The 19792-nt window shown below is 38.5% G+C and overlaps 1 protein-coding gene across 7 annotated transcripts in view; it reads left to right on the top strand.

The window, feature by feature from the left end:
* Positions 1–19792, top strand: part of UNC80 (unc-80 homolog, NALCN channel complex subunit) — a 182892-nt gene that overhangs the window by 9521 nt on the left and 153579 nt on the right. For all 7 annotated transcript variants that reach the window (XM_045854721.1, XM_045854712.1, XM_045854711.1 and 4 more), the window contains exons 5-9: positions 690–813; positions 2735–2808; positions 5517–5656; positions 17094–17355; positions 18405–18539. In XM_045854721.1, the coding sequence (XP_045710677.1) occupies positions 690–813; positions 2735–2808; positions 5517–5656; positions 17094–17355; positions 18405–18539 (735 nt within the window). The remainder of the gene's footprint in view (positions 1–689; positions 814–2734; positions 2809–5516; positions 5657–17093; positions 17356–18404; positions 18540–19792) is intronic.

Below are 19792 nucleotides of genomic sequence, written 5' to 3'. Positions count from 1 at the left end.
CTTAAATTGTAGAAAAACTGAATGAGTTTAGGTTGTAAAGTCAGTGCAATTCAGCAAGTAATGTGCACCCAATTCTCAATGTTGTGTTAAGCATTACGATTATGATAGGGGCTGTTGAGAAGGGAAGATGCCTGCTATATCCCTGCCCTCAAGGAGCTGAAGACTGTTGAAAAGGCAACATTACAAAGTAATATACTAGGAAGGATCTAAATATGTATTCCTGGTCCCGTGAAATGCAAGAACAAGAGATGGATTGGAGAATAGAAAGTCAAATAGCCAGCATCTAAGGATATTAACTTATGAGGAAGAAAGAAGGACAATTAAATAATTAAGAGAAATAATAGTGATTACCACAAGGAAAGAGGTCTGCTAAGACTTGAAATAAACAGGCCTCTGTCACTGCTGACACAAAACAATAATTTCTGTGTTTTGTGCTTTGCACAAAGCTGAATTTTAATTGAATTTTAGTTTTGCCTAAAGCAGACCACTGTGATTTCCATAGTAATTGTGACAATAACCTAGGGCTATTGGTTCACCCTGGAAAAACTCATCTGTGTGATGAAAGAAGATCTGGAGGGTCAACCCATTTTGAAAATAATCCCGTGAATGAATGTTAATCCTTGCATTGACTGGCCCTTCCAACCATTCTTAGAGGCCACTTTGTGGACATAGATCTTCTCTCCCCGCAGGAATCCGACCTCACGTTCCGACTGGCCAGCGGCCTTGTTATATGGCAGCCCATGTGGGAGCACAGGCAGCCCGAAGTCTCTGGCTTCACAGCACTGGTGAAGCCCATCAGGAACATCATCACAGGTTCGTGACTCGGGCACCCCGTGAGATGGTCTTAGCAGACTCCCTTATGTGCAGGAATGAGGGTGAGGGGGGAATTTGCCCTTAAAGAAGCCAAGAGAAAGAAAATGTCTCCAGAGAGTTATCTAGGTATCCCCAGTACAGGAGTCACTCACATGACAAGCCTCTCCAAACCAAGAGCACATGCCGTGGTGTTGTGTGACTTTACGTAAGTCATTTAAACTTCCTGTGTGACTTAACACAACCTTGCAAGGATATAATATGTTCAGGAATTTTGTAAACTAGGAGTGCCATGTTATTCATATGTATGATAGGTTGTTCATAGTGACATACCATGCTTCCTACAGTCATTCAAAAGGAAGATGAAATTTTTTTGTATAGTAAAGGTAGACTAACCCCCAAACTTACATGTATAAAATACATCAACCACGGAAACAAACTATAAAGTTAAGAGTAAACCTTGGTGGTTTAAACATCAAGGAACTAAATAAGTGAAAATGTCATAGCCAGAGTGATCTGCTCAGATTCCATGGCTGCAGTGAGGTTAACTTCATTTGACTAAAACAGTCTGAAAGTGAAGACAGATGTGTGAGGTTAAAAAACTGAAAGTACAAAGACAGCTTTGGGGGAGGGACTGAATGTGGGAGATGTAGGGTGGGCAGGGCAGGGGAGAGTAATGGGGGGAAAAATAGGGACAAGTGTAACTGAACAATAAAAAAATTTTAAAAAACTGAAAACAGTTTAAATAAGACAAAAGAAAAATAAAATATGCTATAGTAAAACAAAACTGTTACTGAAAAAGCCATATCTTTACGTTTATTAAAGAAAAACATTTTCTTCATTTATTTGAAGACTTATCACTTATATAAATGTAGAAGTCACTTCAAATTTAGGTTCTCTCTCTCCTTCCTCTCTCTCTCTCTCCGCCCCCCACCATCCTCCCTCTCTGTCTCTCCTCATACCTGAACTGGGATTTAACACATGTACAAAAACTATTAAGAATTCATGTCCAGGTGAATAGTACCTGGACTATTTGCTTTACCCGCCCCCCCTCCTTTGCTTCTTTGTTGTTGTTGTTGTTCAAGTACAGTTGTCTCCCTTCCCCCCCACCCCAGCCATTCCCACCTCTCACCCTTTGCTTTGGAATCATATCCAGAGTGGGTTTCCTTCCCCTCTTCCTGACCCTTGTGGACTTAAAATGGTGTCCAGCATCTGAGAGGAAATGAAGCTCAGCTTAGACAACATGTCCAGAAGAAAAAGCAATGGCACATGGTTGACAGTCCCCCTGGTCTCTTGCTTTGTGCAGTTGGTAAATCACTTTCCTCTCAGCACCAGGTTACTCATAATTCAAACGGAGCACTGCCATCTTAGCTTCCCACTGTTCTCCATCATTAGGTAAAAACGTAACTGGTCTGAATCTTACTTCAGGGGCAGCTCATTGTGGTCACTAGAACACAGAACGTGGAACCATATAACTTAGACTGGGACCTTATTCAAGGGTCAAGTGACCTCGTGCAAGTTAAACTTGCTGTGCCTTATGTCTTCATCTGTAAAATGGGTCTAAAATATACCATATGTTATTATATGATTACTTCAAGGATTAAGTAAATTGATACATAACACTTATAACAGGAGTTGGTACATGTTAAGTACCATGTAGATGTTAACTATTATTGTTTTTAGTATTGCCAACTTTTTAGCACTTAACCTAGTGAGTCAGACTGCATAGATAAGAGGTTTAGATTAATGATTTAGAAATGCTAAGATTTTTTAATTGATTATGTGATTTCTCTTATAACGTGTTATTATTACATGTCTCCTTTTTAAGGTGAACTGTTAGAATAAGTTTTTTATTTGAAAATAAAATGAACTCATGAAATAAAATGAATGTATGAAATTTAGGATAGAACGTCTGTCTTTGCAGCTAAGAGAAGCTCTCCTATTAACAGCCAGAGTCAGACTTGCGAATCGCCAAATCAGGACACAAGACATGGAGAGGTGAGTTTATTTGAATCGTGGGAGGAAAGGGGGCAGCCATTCCTCAGATGCAGTGTAGTGTGAAGGGTAGCACCTAAGTTCTGTAATGATGAACTTGGTTTCAATGCCGGCTCCTCAATGTGAAACTTTAAATAGCCTCAGGTTTCCCATCTGTCAATGTGGAAAATAATTGTATGCACTCCCCAGAAATGTGGGTGGGGTGCTGAAACAAGGCAGTGTACAACTATTGGTTTATCTCAATGGCTAGCATGTAACATTAAATGTTAGCTGTCATTATTTATCCCAGGTTAACTAAGGTATCATCTTGTTCTCAGTCAATTATTGAATACCCTAATATTTATTAGACAACTTGAATATAGGTGCAATAGTGCTTTAGCAGGGAGGAGGGAGTAGAAGAGTCATAAGATACCATCCTACCTTTAAGGAATCTCAAAGTTTAATGAGAAATCAAGACCAATACACATAAAACAGAAGATGCACAATAAAACAGAATATAACTCAAGGGAAATTTGTCATTCACTGTTTGATTTGAAAAAAGAAAGAAATGAAGGCAAGAATAGTTCAAAGCTACTTCCACTAACTTAGCTCATGTTCATATGACCTGCCTTCACTTCCAATTTGACATGCATAAAATAAAACTTGCTGGCTTCCATCAAAGCAGGATCCTCTTTTCAAATGATGGAGTATTCCTGCTAGGAGTCTCATCATCTTTTATACCCTCCAAACTGGAGATTTCCAAGTCCCATGATATCCACTACTTACTGAGTAATTGCTAAATACAGATGCTGTGATTTAGATGTGATATTTTATCTCATCTAAGATGTGTTTTTTCACTTTTAACATCTTTGAAATTGAGTCTTCTTGATGTTCTGTAGCTTCTTACAATCTCCCTGCTTGATAACACTCTTGATATAGTTGTCATTGTTATGCAGCAAGAATTTGGTCATTTCCAGCATCTGAATTTGAGGAATCAGGGTTAGTGGCCTTAGAAGAATATGTCAGAGGGAATAATGGAGTACTCTTTTACAAAATAACACTCTTCATATAGAGAAAGTCATTCTATGGAGAAACATATATCAACCACTCTGAATTGAAATACCTTAATTTAAAAAAATGTTAGGAGTACCTACCCAATTTATCACACTTACATTTTCCTTTTGACATATACATAGAATGGATATATAATGAAAAGCTATGCCTACATATGCTTGAGATAACCCCTTTAATAGGTATAAAATAAAAAGTCCTCACTGATAAGTGTCCTGGTTTTTTTCTTATTTATCTTTTTTTTTCAAATAAAATCTTTGTTTTATTATGGTTTATACTGTTATAGTTGTCCCATTTTTTTCCTCCTTTGCTCCCCTCCCCCCAGTCCACCTCGCACTTCTACAGTCAATTCCCACACCATTGTCCATGTCCATGGGCCCTCATGTGTGCTCTTGAACAAATCCCTTCACCTTCTTTCAGTCTCCACCTCCCTCCTTCCTTCTTACAGCTGATAGTCTGTTCTGTGTATCCATGCCTCTGGTTCTATTTTGCTCATTAGTTTATTTTGATCCTTATATTCCTCTTATAAGTGAGATCATATGGTTTTTGTCTTTCACCAACTGGCTTATTTCACTGTTTGTTTTCTTAATTGAACATAAAATAATGGTGTATCATAACTCATTACATCTTAGATACGATGAAATATATAAACATCATATTTCATTCTCCTTAATTCTCTTTATTTGTTTTTTGCTGAGAAATCATACATGTATTTTGTTTTGTTTTGTTTTGTTTTTGTTTTGTAGCTCAGAAGTGCTCTTTAGTCTCAATGCCTGCTTCTACCCTTTAAATCCATGTCCTTATAACTAGATTGCAGCTTGGACTACCTAGTTGAATTTTCTACCTCTAGCCTCTCCTGCTTCACATAAATATCAGTTAATCATACCTGACTAATATTCCTAATAATGTATCATTTATTAACTCACCATTCCACAGAGGGTTATTATTGATCTATATGCAAGGTGTTATCCTTTCATCATATCCCTTCTGACTTAGGAGCCTATAGTAGATCCATCACCTTAAGACCAAACTCCTCTCCTTGGTTCTCTGTGCCTTCTGCCACCTGGCATCGCCTTTCTTAAGTGACCCTGATTACCCCTTCCATTAGTTAAGCACTGTGTCCAATATACAGAGCATGCAGTTTTAGCCTCTGACTCTTGGCTCATAATAAAGGTCATCATATCCAATTGGAAAAACATATATTACATCCCTGCTCTGATGCTTGATGGAAAAACCTGAACTTTGCACTCCATTTTCACTTCTGGCTTCTATTTGATCAGCTCTTACTAACCTGTTGCTTGGTTTCAGCCTCATGACACTATTTGGTCCACCTCAGTCTTGACATATCTTTGATGAATTGTTGACTTGTCACTCTTCTCCTTTGGATAGTGCATATGGAGGTGAAAAGGAGCTGAATCAAAGGAAAAATGAAATAAAGTCTACTATAGTCCTTAGCCTAGGGCTTATTAGAATGGCACCTGTGCTTTCTTAAAGTCTGTTTTCACTCTCTGTTAGATGAAGGCAAAATTCCTTGGTCTGTGACATTATAATTAACTCTGCTGCAATTTTTTAATTTAAAAAATGATGTATGTAATATGATGGCCAATTCTAGAAGGTATACCTGAAGAAGAAAATTAATCTGTTCTCTCCACCTCCAAAAGGGACTCCAGGTGGTCTGTGAAACATTCCAGTCAGATTCCATCTCACCCAAGACCGCCATTTCAGGCTGCCACCGAGTCAACTCCTTTGATGGAAGTCTGTCCTCCCAAACTTCCCAGGAAAGAGGTCCATCGCATTCCAGGTACATGATGTTAAGGGCAAAAATGTATCCCCAGTCGCCAAAAACTAAAAACACATTTTCAGTTTCTTGTATAGCCTCTATTTCTTGGAATGTGTATGTGCATGCTATATATTTACTCTTGGTCAGGGTATAATTACATTAATAATTCCTGAAGAGTGTTCCAAGTGGCTTTCTTTTAAACAAACTGGAGTGGAGGTGGGAAGACGTGTCTGATGTAATGAGATATCTGAATTAGATAACATTTTAAATATTTAAATGCAGAAAGTCCAGTGATCCTACCCATCAAAAGATTATGCTGTGGGGATGTGAAAGGATCTGCTTTAATGTATGAAAACACTTTATACCAGAAGATCATTGTATTCAAGGGGATGCTCCCAAAGTACTCACAGGGAATTGAAAAGTCTGCTCTTTGTAAACATTTTGATTCTACTCCTTGTTAGCATATGCACATGGTGAATTTGGTTACAAATGCTGACACAAGGGAGGCCTGGATTCATGAGGTTTGCCTTTGTACCCGATTGAAAGATCCACCCACTGGGTGAGAAACCCTGAGACCATTTGTACATCCCTGTTTTCATATGAGGTTACTCTCTAGTGGATATTATTTTAAAAGGAGATATTTTAAAAATAGTTTCATTGAGGTATAATTTACATACTATAAAATTTACCCACGTAAGTGTGCAATTTAGTGATTTTTAGCACATTTACAGAATTGTGCAACTTTCACAGTGATCCGATTTTAGGACAGAACTGAATAATATGAAGAAGGCGGTCTCAGGAAGACCTCAGGAAGATCTGGGATGAGCATTCTGGGCAGAGGGAACGAATCTAAAGGCTCCAAAGTGGGAATAACTCTGTGTTTTAGGAACAGCAAGAAGACCACTGAGACAAGAGAGTGTTGAGCAAAGGGATAAGTTGTAGGGAATCAGAGATGTTGTGAAGGATCAAGTCATGTAGGAGCTGAGAGAATATGGTAAGAAGTTTGGATATCGTTCCACATGTGATAAGAGATCATTGGGGTTGTCTGAGCTATGGAGTGCCATTAACTGAATTATAGTTCTTAAACAGTCCAGATGATTTATGGAAAATAGTCTCAGGAAGCAAAAGTTGATTCAGAGACCAGTTAGGAAACTAATGATCCACTTGCAAGAGACTCTGACTTGGTTAGAGTGTTGGTAGTACAGGTGCAAAGGCTGGGACTTGTGGTATGCTTTGGGGGTGGAGCTGACATGACTGGAAGTGGGGAGTGAGAAAAAGAAAGGAGCCAAGCAATATGCACGTGTTCGGCTTGAGCAACTGGGTGAATGGTGATAAATGTATGGGAAAAGGAAGGCAGAGAAAAAGCATATATAAAATATTCTGGATTTGCCTACCTCCACCTATCCCCAAGGCCACCACCATCAATCAAGCTGCTCATTGCCTCCTGCCTATGATGCTACAAGAGCACACTCACTAGTTTCCTCTTATGCACTCCTGCCACCACCCAGTAGAAAACGTACACACTTGTGGAAAACATTAGTCCTGCTACTCCTTCACTTTCACTCTTTTAATGGGTGTTCATTGCTATCAAGATAAAAATGTAAATCCTTGATATGCCCCTCCAGGCCCACATCATCTGGCTGCTATCTAGTTCTCTAGTCTAATGCTGTGCCAGTCCCTATAGCCCAGTAACTGAACTCCAACCTTTTGTGAAATCTTCATATGCACTAAACTTTGCCTCAGCTCTGAGATTTGGAGTATGTTAATCCAACTGCCTGAATTGTTCCCCTGTTTATCCTCACTTAACCAATTGCTTATCCTTTAAGACTCAATTTAAATATCATTTCCTTACTCCCTAGAGAAGTTTTGACAGATCAACCATGTTAAACAGTGCCACAGAACTTGTTTTCTTTTGTGGCACAAATGGCAATCATAATTTAAATACTTATGTTATTATTTGACCAATAGCTATCATTTTTTCTAGGCTGTAAAATTCAAAGAAGAGAGATAAGTTCTTTTTTACTCCCTCCTCTATCTCTAGTGCTTGATACAGGGCCCTTAATGAAAGGTATTGAATAAGTAAATGAGTTTAATTTTCACAACAGCCTGAGAAGAAGACATTATTCCTTCTTTAAAAATGAGGAACTGAGCCAGGTGGCTCAGCTGGTTGGAGCATCATCTTGTACACCAAAAGGTTGTCAGTTTGATTCCCAATCAAGGCACATACCTAAGATTGCAGGTTCAATCTTTGGTCAGGGTGCGTACAGGAGGCAACCTATCAATGTTTCTCTCTCACATTAATGTTTCTCTCTCTCTCTCTCTCTCTCTCTCTCTGGAATCAATGAAAATATCCTCAAGTGTGGGGGGGGAAGATGAAGAACTGAAGCATAGGGATTAAATGAGGTACTCAAGGACACACAGCTAACAAGTGGAAGAGCTAAATTTGAGCCCAATCTAGCCAATTCCATGGTCCACGCCCTTCACTACTCCCCCATGAGAAGTTAGATCTTTAGAAAGAAAATAGTTGACTTTCTCTAGCAACCTATCCATCTCCTAAATTATATTTTAACGGAACCCTCTTTTCTCTTTGGTAACTCATTTTAAAAAGGAAAGTTTGGTTATTTCCCCTGATCTCTCTCTCCCAATACATCTGCAGCTCGGCCCTTATTTAGATCTTGTCTAATTGGAGCTGGTAGCATCACTACTGTTTTGACACTTCCTCCTTTGACTTTTCTCACATTACCTGTTATGGTTTTTGTTGTTTGTTTGTGTGTTTTTTCTTACCTCCATAACTGACCCTTTCCAGACTTTTTCTTTAGCTTCTCTTCCATGGCCCTCCTCTATTGTTGGTATTTTCCTCTCCTTCTGCACTCTCCCACTGAGTGATCTTATTCACTGCCACAGTTTAAAACACTAGTTATATGTTGAGGACTCTCAAAACTTTATATTCAATCTAAATAACTCTTTTGATCTCCTTACCTATGTAATCAAGAGAGTGATAGACATCTCTTCCTGTACCTCACAGGTACTTCAAACTCAGCTTCTCTAAAATCAAGTGTATTCTTCAATATTCCTCATCTCAGTAGATGGTATCACATTGTATGGTCTATACACACACATGAGCTAATTATTTTACACATTCTGCACCTTCTTCCATTGGTTATGTGTTTTGCATTTTACTGAAATACATGATTGCTCCCCATTGAAAGTATAGATATGATGACTGGAATATCTCAGGCAAGATGGTCCTTTGTTAGGATAAACAAAAGGGGATATAGAGGCCTACTATACCTCTTTTCCCTACCAAAATCTACACATTACTCCAGGTGCAGCTTAAAGGGCACATCCTCTCTATGAAGCCTTTTATGACCCTTTCTCCATGCTCTGTTACCACTTTGTTAGAACTTCAAGTTACCATATATATGATTCTGCAGTGTATTATATTTAATTATTATGTGCTAATCTGTCAGACTGGATTATAAACTCCTGGAGAATAGACAGCTTCATTTATTTGTTCTGTGCTCTTCACTACAAAGCCATTTCTTAATTTTAGCATTATTTCCCATCTGGAGGGGCTGAGAATTTTTAAAATCATTAAGTCCCAGATCATTCGTTTTTAACAGATATTTATTTAGTTCATGTATCTTCTTTCTCAACTGATAGTAAGTAGCAAGAAGAAATCAAAAGGCATCTTCAACACTTTCCCTGGAAACCTTAGTTAGGTCACCTGGTTTGTTAAATGCATTTAACCTTCCATATCACAGCAGGAAGCTTTCTGTCACTACAAACAAGGATCCTCCCTTTTCCAGCTTCCAATAACATGCTTCTCACTTTCTTTAAGCCCTCATCTGTAGCCTCCTCAAAGTTCAGAACTTATCTTAGCAATTTGTGCAAGCAATTTATGCTTTTATGGTTTGATGCATTTCCGAGTCTTTACAGCCTCTGCCTATTGTCTGGTTCCAAAACCATTTCCAAAATTTAAGGTTTCATTTTGGTGCCACAGTCTGTATTAGCTATCAATTACTGTATAACAAATTACCCCCAATCTTATTGGTATAAAACAAATAAGATTTATTACCTCACACAGTTCCTGGGGATCACAGACCCAGAAACAGCTTAGCTAAGTGGTTGTGGCTCAGGGTCTTTGAAGACGTTGGCCCTGGCTGAAGTCATCTAAAAGCTTGACTGGGCTGAAGTCTGCTTTCCAGCTCACCTGGGAGCAGAAGCTTCAATTCTTCCCCATCAGGGCCTCTCCATTGGGCTGCTCATGACACCACTGATTTTATCCAAAGCACATTATTCCAGAAAGGACAGGTTGAACCAAGAAAAATGCTTTAGTGTCTTTTATAACCTAATACCAAAGAGACATGGCATCACTTCTGCTATACTCTATGGATTGCACCAACCAACCCTGGTAAAGAGTGAGAGGGGACCGCATGAAGGTGTGACTCCCAACAGGCAGAGACCCTTGGGGCCTGTTTTGGAGGCTGGCCACACAAAGAATAATCATAATGTCACCATCATTTTACATATGATGATTATTGTGACTCTATCTGTACATCTTCTTCATATCAAGTATTGAGTGTCCTCATATGCCTCCTTTACCAATTCTGTTCTACACAAATTCCAAGAAGTTTTATTTAAGTGTAAGGAATTTCTCACCTGAAATACTATGCTTCTGCCTAACTTTTAAAAAATGATTAAAAACAATATCAGGGTGAAATCTTGAGGTCACAGAATATTCGGGAGCTTATATATCTTACTTCATTTTTCTCAACCATAGTAAGCATTGGCAGTTTGCAAGTATAAATATAAAGTGATTTTTTTCTTCGGTGAAATTAAGTGTTAATGGCCCCAAACTGATTTGCCTTTAAAGACAGTCAATTATAATATCCAACATTTCCTCCTTGTGGAAGGATGTTGGGAACCATCCTGCCTGGTATCAGAAGCTGTAACCTCTGCCAAGGCTAAGGCTGAGGGAACGACCTTGGACCTAAGCCAGCAAGGAGACGAAAGCTTATCTCCCTGGCAGGAGTGCTGCTTCTGCTGCTTCATCCATAATGGCCCCGAGTGCTTGGGTGGTTAGCCAATGATGGGTAAGATTTCCCAAGGGGGGAATGATCTAAGACAGGCACCATCACGTGGGAGGCCCCCAAGAAAGGACTTTGGGGGCTACAGCAAAAGGGGGTGATGGACCCCCGCCCCTCAGCTTTGACATAGCCTGAGTCCTCATTATCTGTGGGAAAATCTCCTAATCTCTTGGCTGCCTTACTTCCCTTGCTCCACCTAAGCCTGAAACAATGACAGAGGGTGGTGCCGCCCTGTGCTGGAAAGGGCAGGTTCCCTGGGTGATCAGGTCTAAGAAAGAATATGTAAAATCCTGTGAAACCTGCTTTGTTTAGAATGCTCTCACTGAAATGATAAGGGTCCAAGCAAGAAGTAAGTTTGTTCCTCAGAGTTTTACAGCTCTTTAGCCATCTGACCCTGACTCAGAATAGGCACTCAGACTTCTTTGTTATCTATTGTTTGATCCTTACTTCCTGGCAATGATCAATGAGCTTTACCTGAATTCCTGTGTAAACAAACCCAATAAAAGCCTGCTCAGCTTGGGGAACGGGACACTCTCCACTAGAGAAAGTGGCTATTTCATCCCTATTTCTCCACAGGACTCGGTTGTCCATGTGTATGTTTTTCTCGTGTTTTGACAAGCCATCTGCAGCATTCTGCGGTCACTGCCAGTTGGTGGCCACGACAGAAGGACATTGTTTTTTCCATTTTTGTCACACTTAAACATTTTCATACATATATGCATTCTTTGACACATTTATGCACACAGTTGCCCACAGCACATGTATGTGTGAATTAGATGTAAATTGGTGACACTTTAGAAGAATGAATTAGGTCTTTTCCCTGCCTGGCTGCTGTGGCTGGTTGCCATGGAAATGATGCACAAAGCAGACCTTTCAGAAAATGCTAATGGTAATATATCTTCATTGGAGGAGTTCATGTATTAATCAGAAATGAAAAGAACTATAATAACAAAGCAATGTAAATATCCTAGGGCTAAAAGCTATCTGATTGTATCAAACAAATCCAATTTATCATCTCTTTTGCCCTGGCCTTGACTGAACATAACTCTTCCCTGAACTCTGAGATCAATGAACAGGTAGGCAGTTTATTAAAATTAATGTGAGATTTCATCTTTAATTATTATATGCATAGACTCAATTTCTGCTTCATTAGATACTACATGGGGTCAAGACTGATTTCCACAGTTCTCTGCCTCAATAGATTACTTCCAAAGTGCTTTTCTGCCTTGGATGCCCTCTTTATAAAAGCATGTCCAACCCTAAATAACAATAACTTGGTTTCCTGAAGCCACAGTTACCTGGAAAAGAGATTAAAGCAATTCTTACCTTTTCCAACAGCCTTTTTTTGTCATAATTTGTTATTTATTCTGCACATAGAAAAAATATATGCTAATTATAGCATATGAAATTTTTAAAGGTATATTTCTTTAACAATGAAAGTCATCTATGAGGTAATTAGGTGGGTATAAACATTACTTTTTGAATACATATTCTTTATTATTTTTACATATTCAATTTAGAATAAAGTTTTTATAAAATTTTCATTTTTTATTCTTTTCTACCAAATAACTTATAGAATCAAAGGATATTAGAGTTGGAAAGGGCATTTCCATCATATCATACAATAAACTGTCTCCATAACATCTTTATTCAGTTTTATAAACTTTTCTCTCACATGTTAGATAGATGCTTGATGAACATTATCAAAAATGACTTCTATTTGTTACTTAAGTGAAACATTGACTACATGTGATAATGCTATCTTAAGTGAAATAAAAATATTTATTGATAATTTTTTTTTATTGACTATTCACCCATTATAGCTCATAACTTAAGCCAAATAAACTAGTATTTGAATATTTAAATAGTTACAAATATTTGCTACAGAATGTTCTTTTTAATTCATTGTTGTTTCAAATGAAACAATAGTAAGCAATGGTAAAGTAAATTTACTTAAAATTTTTGATTATTGAAGTTATAGACATGTTTTTAGTGTCTGATCACAGCCTTGTATCAGTGGAACCTTGCTGTCATGTGGTCCATTCCCACAGAACTGGTCCCGTCTGTTAAGGAGTAGTTTAATGTCTGCGGGACTCAACTGCACAGTTAGTAATTACTTCCACTCAAATAAATTTTGTGTGTAGAGAAAGACATATAGACAACTGACACCCTTGGGGACAAAACTGCCGACATATTCCAGTTGGGGGTTCCATATAGGAATTGTTGTGAATGTCAGCTTAAAGGTACATGCCCTGACCAGCGTGGTTCAGTTGGTTGGGCATCATCCCAAAAAGCAAGAGGTTGCTGGTTTGATTCCCATCCAAGGAACTGACTGTGCAGCTGATTCGGTCAAGGTGTGGTCCCAGCTGAAGACAAAGGCGTGTATGAATGATGTTTCTCTTACATTGATGTTTCTCTCTCTCTCTCTCTCTCTCTCTCTCTCTCTCTCTCTCTCCCTTCCTTCCCCTCTCTAAAAATAAGTAAATAAAATGTTTTTTAGAAAGTACAAGTCATGCATTATATGTTTCTGTAGGACAATTGTTCTCTAATCTTATTAAGAGCATTTATTTTAATTTTCATTACCTGGAGATGTTTACAATAAAGACTTATGGGTTCTTTTCCCAGCAATTCTGGTTAGTAAGCCTGTAATCTGCATTTTGAACAGCCTTGGTCCTCCCTGTCTCCCATGGAATTCTCATGAAAGTAGTCCATTGGCATCTTATTATATGGAACACTGCTCTGGGAATTTGACATATTTTATGGAACTCCCTAATCTATATCACTAAGTAGACATATTTGGGGACACTGGGGTACAGGGCAGAAAGTAAAGGGTAAAGACAGCTAGTACAATGGGGGATAAATAATTCTGTTGAACTACTAATAATAGCTGCCTTAATCACAGCAGCCTAGTCAAGAAACCACAGTTTTCACAGGCTCTTATAATAAGTGAGATGATTGTCACATATACTGGAGGAACCTAAAATTACCCAGCGGGTAGCCAGCCAACCTCATACTTTGTGTTTTCTTTAAAAACCCAAGACTATATCGCTTTTAAAAAATCCTCTTCTTCTGGAAAAGGATAGGTTGGGAAGAACCAGTTAGTCGATGTGTTTTTTAATTTTATTACATTTATTGGGGTGACATCTGTTACTAGAAGTATACAGGTTTCAGGTATACGGTTCTATAATACATCGCCTGTTGTGTTGTGTGTTCACCACCTTAAGTCTCCTTCCTTCACCATTTATCCTCCCTTTACCCTTTTCTATCTCCCTGCCCCCACTTTCCCTCTTGTGATCGACATACTGTTTTCTGTTTCTATGAGTTTTTCTTTGCTTAGTCTCTTTACCTTAGTACCATATGATGTCACTCATATGTGGAATCTGATGAACAAAATAAACTAACAAACAAAACAGAAACAGACAACAAACCAATGGCTCCTGTCCTCCAGGTGCTTCTGTCTTCATCACTATGGAGTTCTTCTCTACTCCCTGATTATAAAAACTGGCCAAAGTACTTTTCCAGAACTATTGTGATTTCATATGTTTGCACTTAAATATTAATCTAGCTTGATTTTATTTGGGCAAGATAGGCCTAATTAGATTTTTCTGAGGACTGAGTCAATTATGACAACATATATTGACAAATATATCCTTGTGCTAAGTTGATGCAGGATCTTTTTTACATATTAAGTTCTTGTAAATATTTGAACCTTTTGTAGCTCCATATTTTACACCATTGAACTCTTGTTTATTCCCAAATCAGTAGTACATTGGTTAAATATAGCGTTGTGAAACACAGATAAATATCGGGCAATTTACACTCTTCACACTCTTGTTTAAACCTTTCTTAATTACGCTCAAATTTTTATTCATCCATCCAGTTAAATTTCAGAACAGTCATGTTGATTTTAGAGATAAATCCCTTTGGAATTTTGGTTGGGATTTATGATATTGTAATTTATAATAAGAAATATAAAATATATTTAGGCTTTGTGTCATTTCTATAAGAAACTGGCAAGATCTTCTAACACCTTTAGAATTTGTTAAGTGCTGAGAGCAAGAAAAAGTGCCTTCTGTTATGTTAATGAACCTTTGGAATGCCTGAGGCTGGGGGTGGGTGTCCAGGAATACCAACATTGTGATTAGAGGGCTGGGACTTTCAGTCATTTGCAGAATTTTTCAGGCTTGTGCAGAGTGGAGGAAGGAGAGAGAAAGCAGTAAGGCTAGATGGATATTTAAGAAGAAATGTTTGTGTCTGTGGTGTTGATGAGAAGTGGTTGGAAGGGTAATCGATGGGATTTTCTGATGGATTGAAAGTTGCCCCTTAGCTGATGTCCAAAGAGTATTCTAGTTCCCCAGAAAAGAGATAAACTCTAGCATCACATGTATGGGAGCTTAGCTAATTATAGAAAGCTCTTCATGTGACTGCCAACTCAGTTAAATCATTAGTATTGTAGCACCTTATGTGAGTGGATTTTAACATACCTAGTTTGCTACTTGTCAACTAAAATATTCAAGCATAATAGAGTACAAAATATCGACATTCAAAACCACCTCATACATAGGCAATTGCCCCTCAACAGGCCAGACAATGGTACTAATGACAGCATTAATGACAGCACTAATGGCAGTAGAGACAGGGAAATGCAACATGTACTTCAATAAGGAAGTTGAAAGGCTATGAAAATGATTCACAGGGCACTGGACCTGGTCTGGGTTTGTGTATTTGAACTTTTTACTGCAACCCACAGTGAGAAACACATTTTATTCATGTTAGGCAAAAGGATTTCGGGTGTTAAGGTGACAAACTGGCCATCCTAGGCAGGAAGCCAGTTCACCCTGAGGGGGTGGGCCCCCACACTTGAAGAGAGTATTCTTAGGTAGCTAAGTGGGCCCATTGTATAGTTACTGTTTTGGATTACGCAGCTTTTAACAGTCACATAGAGCAGAGGCTACAAACAACCTGAGTTAGCACATGCCACTTGGCTGTGTATAACCAGCCCCGTCCCTTTTTGGGTGTGGAGATCTATGATCTACCATCTTGTTGCCACCCAGGAAGCTGCTTTTATCTGTAAGCCTCCTAATAAACACTTGATGTTATTCTGGAGTTGTCAGCCTCTTTTTATCATCTCTCAGCTGAAAATGAAATTTTTCCCAAGGACTTAGAATTCATGACAAAGATGTGAAGGGAAACAGAAGTTTCACTGACCACACAAATCCTTACTCAGTTTGGTGCATTCTGATGATTTTTATTCCAATTAACATTTTAGTGGCAGTCATATCCTTTTGAATTAATCTCTTGAACCGATAATGGATTATAACTTTCATTTAAAAAATACGGGTCTGGGAAGTTTAGGAAAATTTCTTTTATTGTAAGTGGCTGCTTTTTTTTTTTTTGCTTAAATTTTTTATGTGTGGGTAGCACCATTTGCTAGTTGGTAGCAGGATACAAAAATTTTACTTTTGTATTATCTACCTTAAGACATTATACTTGGTAGTTAAGTTTAGATTTAAGATTACATACTGGACCCCAGATGTCCTCAACTTATAGCTTGCATTTATTGTCTATCATTTTCACAGGACCATACGTTCCTCAAGGCAAGGAAGTTAAACTTACTTACCTTCATATCCTCTACGATGGTGTATTGTGCTAAGCAATTACTTAAAACTATTTTGTAGTACACTTAAATTGATGAGTTAAGTAACTAATATGTCATATGTTTAAATTGAATAATAGAACTCCAGAACCATTATATCTCAACTTTGAGATATTGTAAATTGAGTAAATTTTGTAGATATGTAAATTGACTTTTCAAAATGATTTCATTTTCCTCATAGTGTAACTTTTGTTTGTTTAGTACTTGCAGTTTCCTTGTCTTTTTAACATAATTTCACAATTGAAATTAAAATAGCCTGATGAAATACACAGATATCATCCCCAGTGCTATCGAGCTAGAAGTGAAACCTGAGAGCTCAGTTTAATAAAGAGTCACTGTGATCTGAGCCTCATCGGTGTCGTAGGTTCTCATCATTGCCCCGCATCCAGATTATTCACCAACTATATCAATTACTTGTGATTTTCCCACCTGCCCCAATTCATGATGTTTTAAAAACTCCGTACCTTTGCAGGCATTATTCTTCTCACTGAAATGCCATCCGCCTGGATAATTCTTACCACTCTCCAATGCCTCTGCTTCCGGGTAGTGTCTAGCAAAAGTGGAATGAGATCAGTCAGGAGGATATTAGAGTGAACCAGTAGAAGACTAAGTGAATGAGTAAATGAACAGATGAGAAAAGCGCGGTGATAAGCCATGTAGGACTTGGAATGTAGGACCGCCAGCATAATCATCTTTCTGCCTTTGGAAACAGGGTCTCTCTTGTGATACCTCCATGCCAAAGGTCCCGCTATGCCACCTACTTCGATGTTGCTGTTCTCCGTTGCCTACTGCAACCCCACTGGTCTGAGGAAGGCACGCAGTGGTCTCTGATGTACTATCTACAAAGGCTGCGACACATGTTGGAAGAGAAGCCAGAAAAGCCCCCAGAGCCAGATATTCCTCTCCTGCCCAGACCCAGGAGTAGCTCGATGGTGGCGGCAGCTCCCTCACTGGTGAATACCCACAAAACCCAAGTAAGAGAGACTCCAACCATTGTCATTTGAATCAACAGCTTTGGTCATACAGATTCCCTTTTGCTTCTGTATATCTGGCTCTTACTTATTCCAGTGCTGACTATTTGGTCAGGGGTTACTGTGATGTTGTTGTCCTTTCCCTTCTATCAAAGGAGTGTTATCTGAATGCCTTTTGCACCCACTAATCTAGGGTAAGCCTCTGTTGATCCAGAATAATGGAAAATTGGGTCTTAGATCATCAAAGCACTGCTTAATAGAGAGTTCTTGCCTATAATCTGTTGATTACTGATAGCATAAAATGTGTGACACTAGAGTTTTACTGAATATGATTTAACCTCTTTTGCATCACTCAAAATTATTTATTGCCTCAATGTCATCATTAGAAATAGGTGTTTTTGATATAATCTTGCTGTTTTTTATATATGACTGTATATTAGTGTGACGACATCCTTTGAAAACCACTTTTTGATCAACTAATGTCCTTATAGCGGCTTGAACACTTTTTCTGCCCCTCTTCGTCGTCTACGCCACGTGTTGAATACGCAGAGGGAGACATGGTTAGCGGTGTGTTCCAGTTGTTTGGGTTTACTTAGAGGTGAATTGACTGTGTCTGAAAACCATCTGCACATTCTTAAAATAAACACAAGCAATGTAATATCAGACAGTAAAGGAAATATACTCTGTTTTAGTGGTAGTTGATTCTGCCCAAAGTAAACATCTCCTTTGGTGAATCATTGAATAGAAAGCCACATTTTTTAAATAAGAGAAAGTGATACCTATCTTATCCCTATTTTCTTAGCTTTCCTAAATCTGGAGCTTCATGGTCTTGCTGTTGAAAACTCCAAAGAGAGGTTATAATTAATATAAATTTATCTCCTCAGTAGCAGGATTTGGATTCTGAAAGTCTGGATATATAAGTCTGAATATAAATATTTCACAGATATCAACACAGTAGGCATATTTCTACTAAAAATATGGCATCTCAGTATTTATTTGGATATAAAGCCCTGGGTCCTCGCTCACTACACCTACCTTTATTGTCCATTAAGGATCTCACCATGAAGTGTAATGAAGAGGAAAAATCTCTCAGTCCTGAGGCCTTTTCTAAGGTATCGCTGACCAATCTGCGTAGGTCTGCAGTTCCGGATCTTTCTTCAGACCTTGGCATGAACATTTTTAAGAAGGTGAGTAGAGCCATATATGCTTTTGATGTTTTGGTAAAAGAAAAATTACTGGGGCATCGGTGCTTCTGATGGTGCTGCAGTGTGGGGTGGTAAAAGGACCTCAGGGAACAGAAGTCAGCTCCCGGCGATAACGCTGGCTTGCAGCATCGCATCTGTGTGCCTTGTACAGTAAGTCTATCTGTGCACGTGTGTGCTGCCCATTCTAAATGTTGCTGCAGAGCTCAGTGCTGACGATGTGCTTTCAAGTGGCATGGTGGGGGAGGTAGTTGGGATAGCAATGATGGTAATGCACATTTGTATGGTTCGTCTCGTTTTATCGACTACTTGATATAAATGGTTCTCATTCAATCCAGTGAGATCTTTATTTTCCCCATCTTGCACAGAAGAAACCAGGTCTTGCTGCAGTTCTCAGACTGGTGGGATTATCTTGGAACATTTATTCCTGAGGTCATCTCTGGTTTAAAGGCAACAAAACAATGAAGCTTTGTCAATTAAGTAAAAAAAATCTTTATAACAGACCACTAGTTTTACTACTGCCACAACTTCCCCTTATGACTAAGTTACAGCGTTAGTGTAACTTTCCACTCAACAAACATTTACTGAGCATCCACAAGGAGTTAGAACCCTACAGATGGGAAATCACAGGTGTTATTTTTATTGTAAAGGAATAAAAGCATACACTTGGAAGTCAGTTGATCAGGGTTCAAATTCCAGCTCTGCCACTGTCAACCTGTGTGATTTTGGCCAAATGATAATGTATCAGTTTTCTAAATGACATATATGGTTTACCAAACCATGTATCAGTTTCTTCACCTGTAAAATGTGTATATATTACATTTACCTCAATAGGTTATGAGGATTAAGTGAGATGATGCATATGAAGTCCTTCCTATTACAGGCATTTAATAAGTAGTGTGTAAATGTAACTATTGTTCAGAGAGAGAGGGAGAGACCAAGTCTTACAGACTTTAGGTAGTTTGTGAAAGGTGGAGTCCAAACTCAAAGCTAGGTCATCTCAACGGAATATTAGCTCATGCTCCAGTGAATCTACCACTCCATGTCTCTTTTTTTACAAGTATATGGAGCTAATCAAATAGAAAATAATATGTGCAGAATAAGAGCTGTGTGGTGGCTTCATTTTCTATTTTTCAAAAGGATGAATTATGTTGATGAAAAACACAGAACATATTATTGACTGATGTGTGAGCTCAGAGTATTGCTAAGGAAGCAGCCATGTCTGTCTTCATTGATAT

Source organism: Phyllostomus hastatus, unplaced genomic scaffold (assembly GCF_019186645.2).
Source record: "Phyllostomus hastatus isolate PE091 unplaced genomic scaffold, TTU_PhHast_1.1 phas_contig_137, whole genome shotgun sequence".
In the NCBI taxonomy this organism is placed as follows: Eukaryota; Metazoa; Chordata; class Mammalia; order Chiroptera; family Phyllostomidae; genus Phyllostomus; species Phyllostomus hastatus.
The sequence above is the reverse complement of the archived record's forward strand: the minus strand, read 5'-3'. Positions and strand labels throughout refer to the sequence as shown.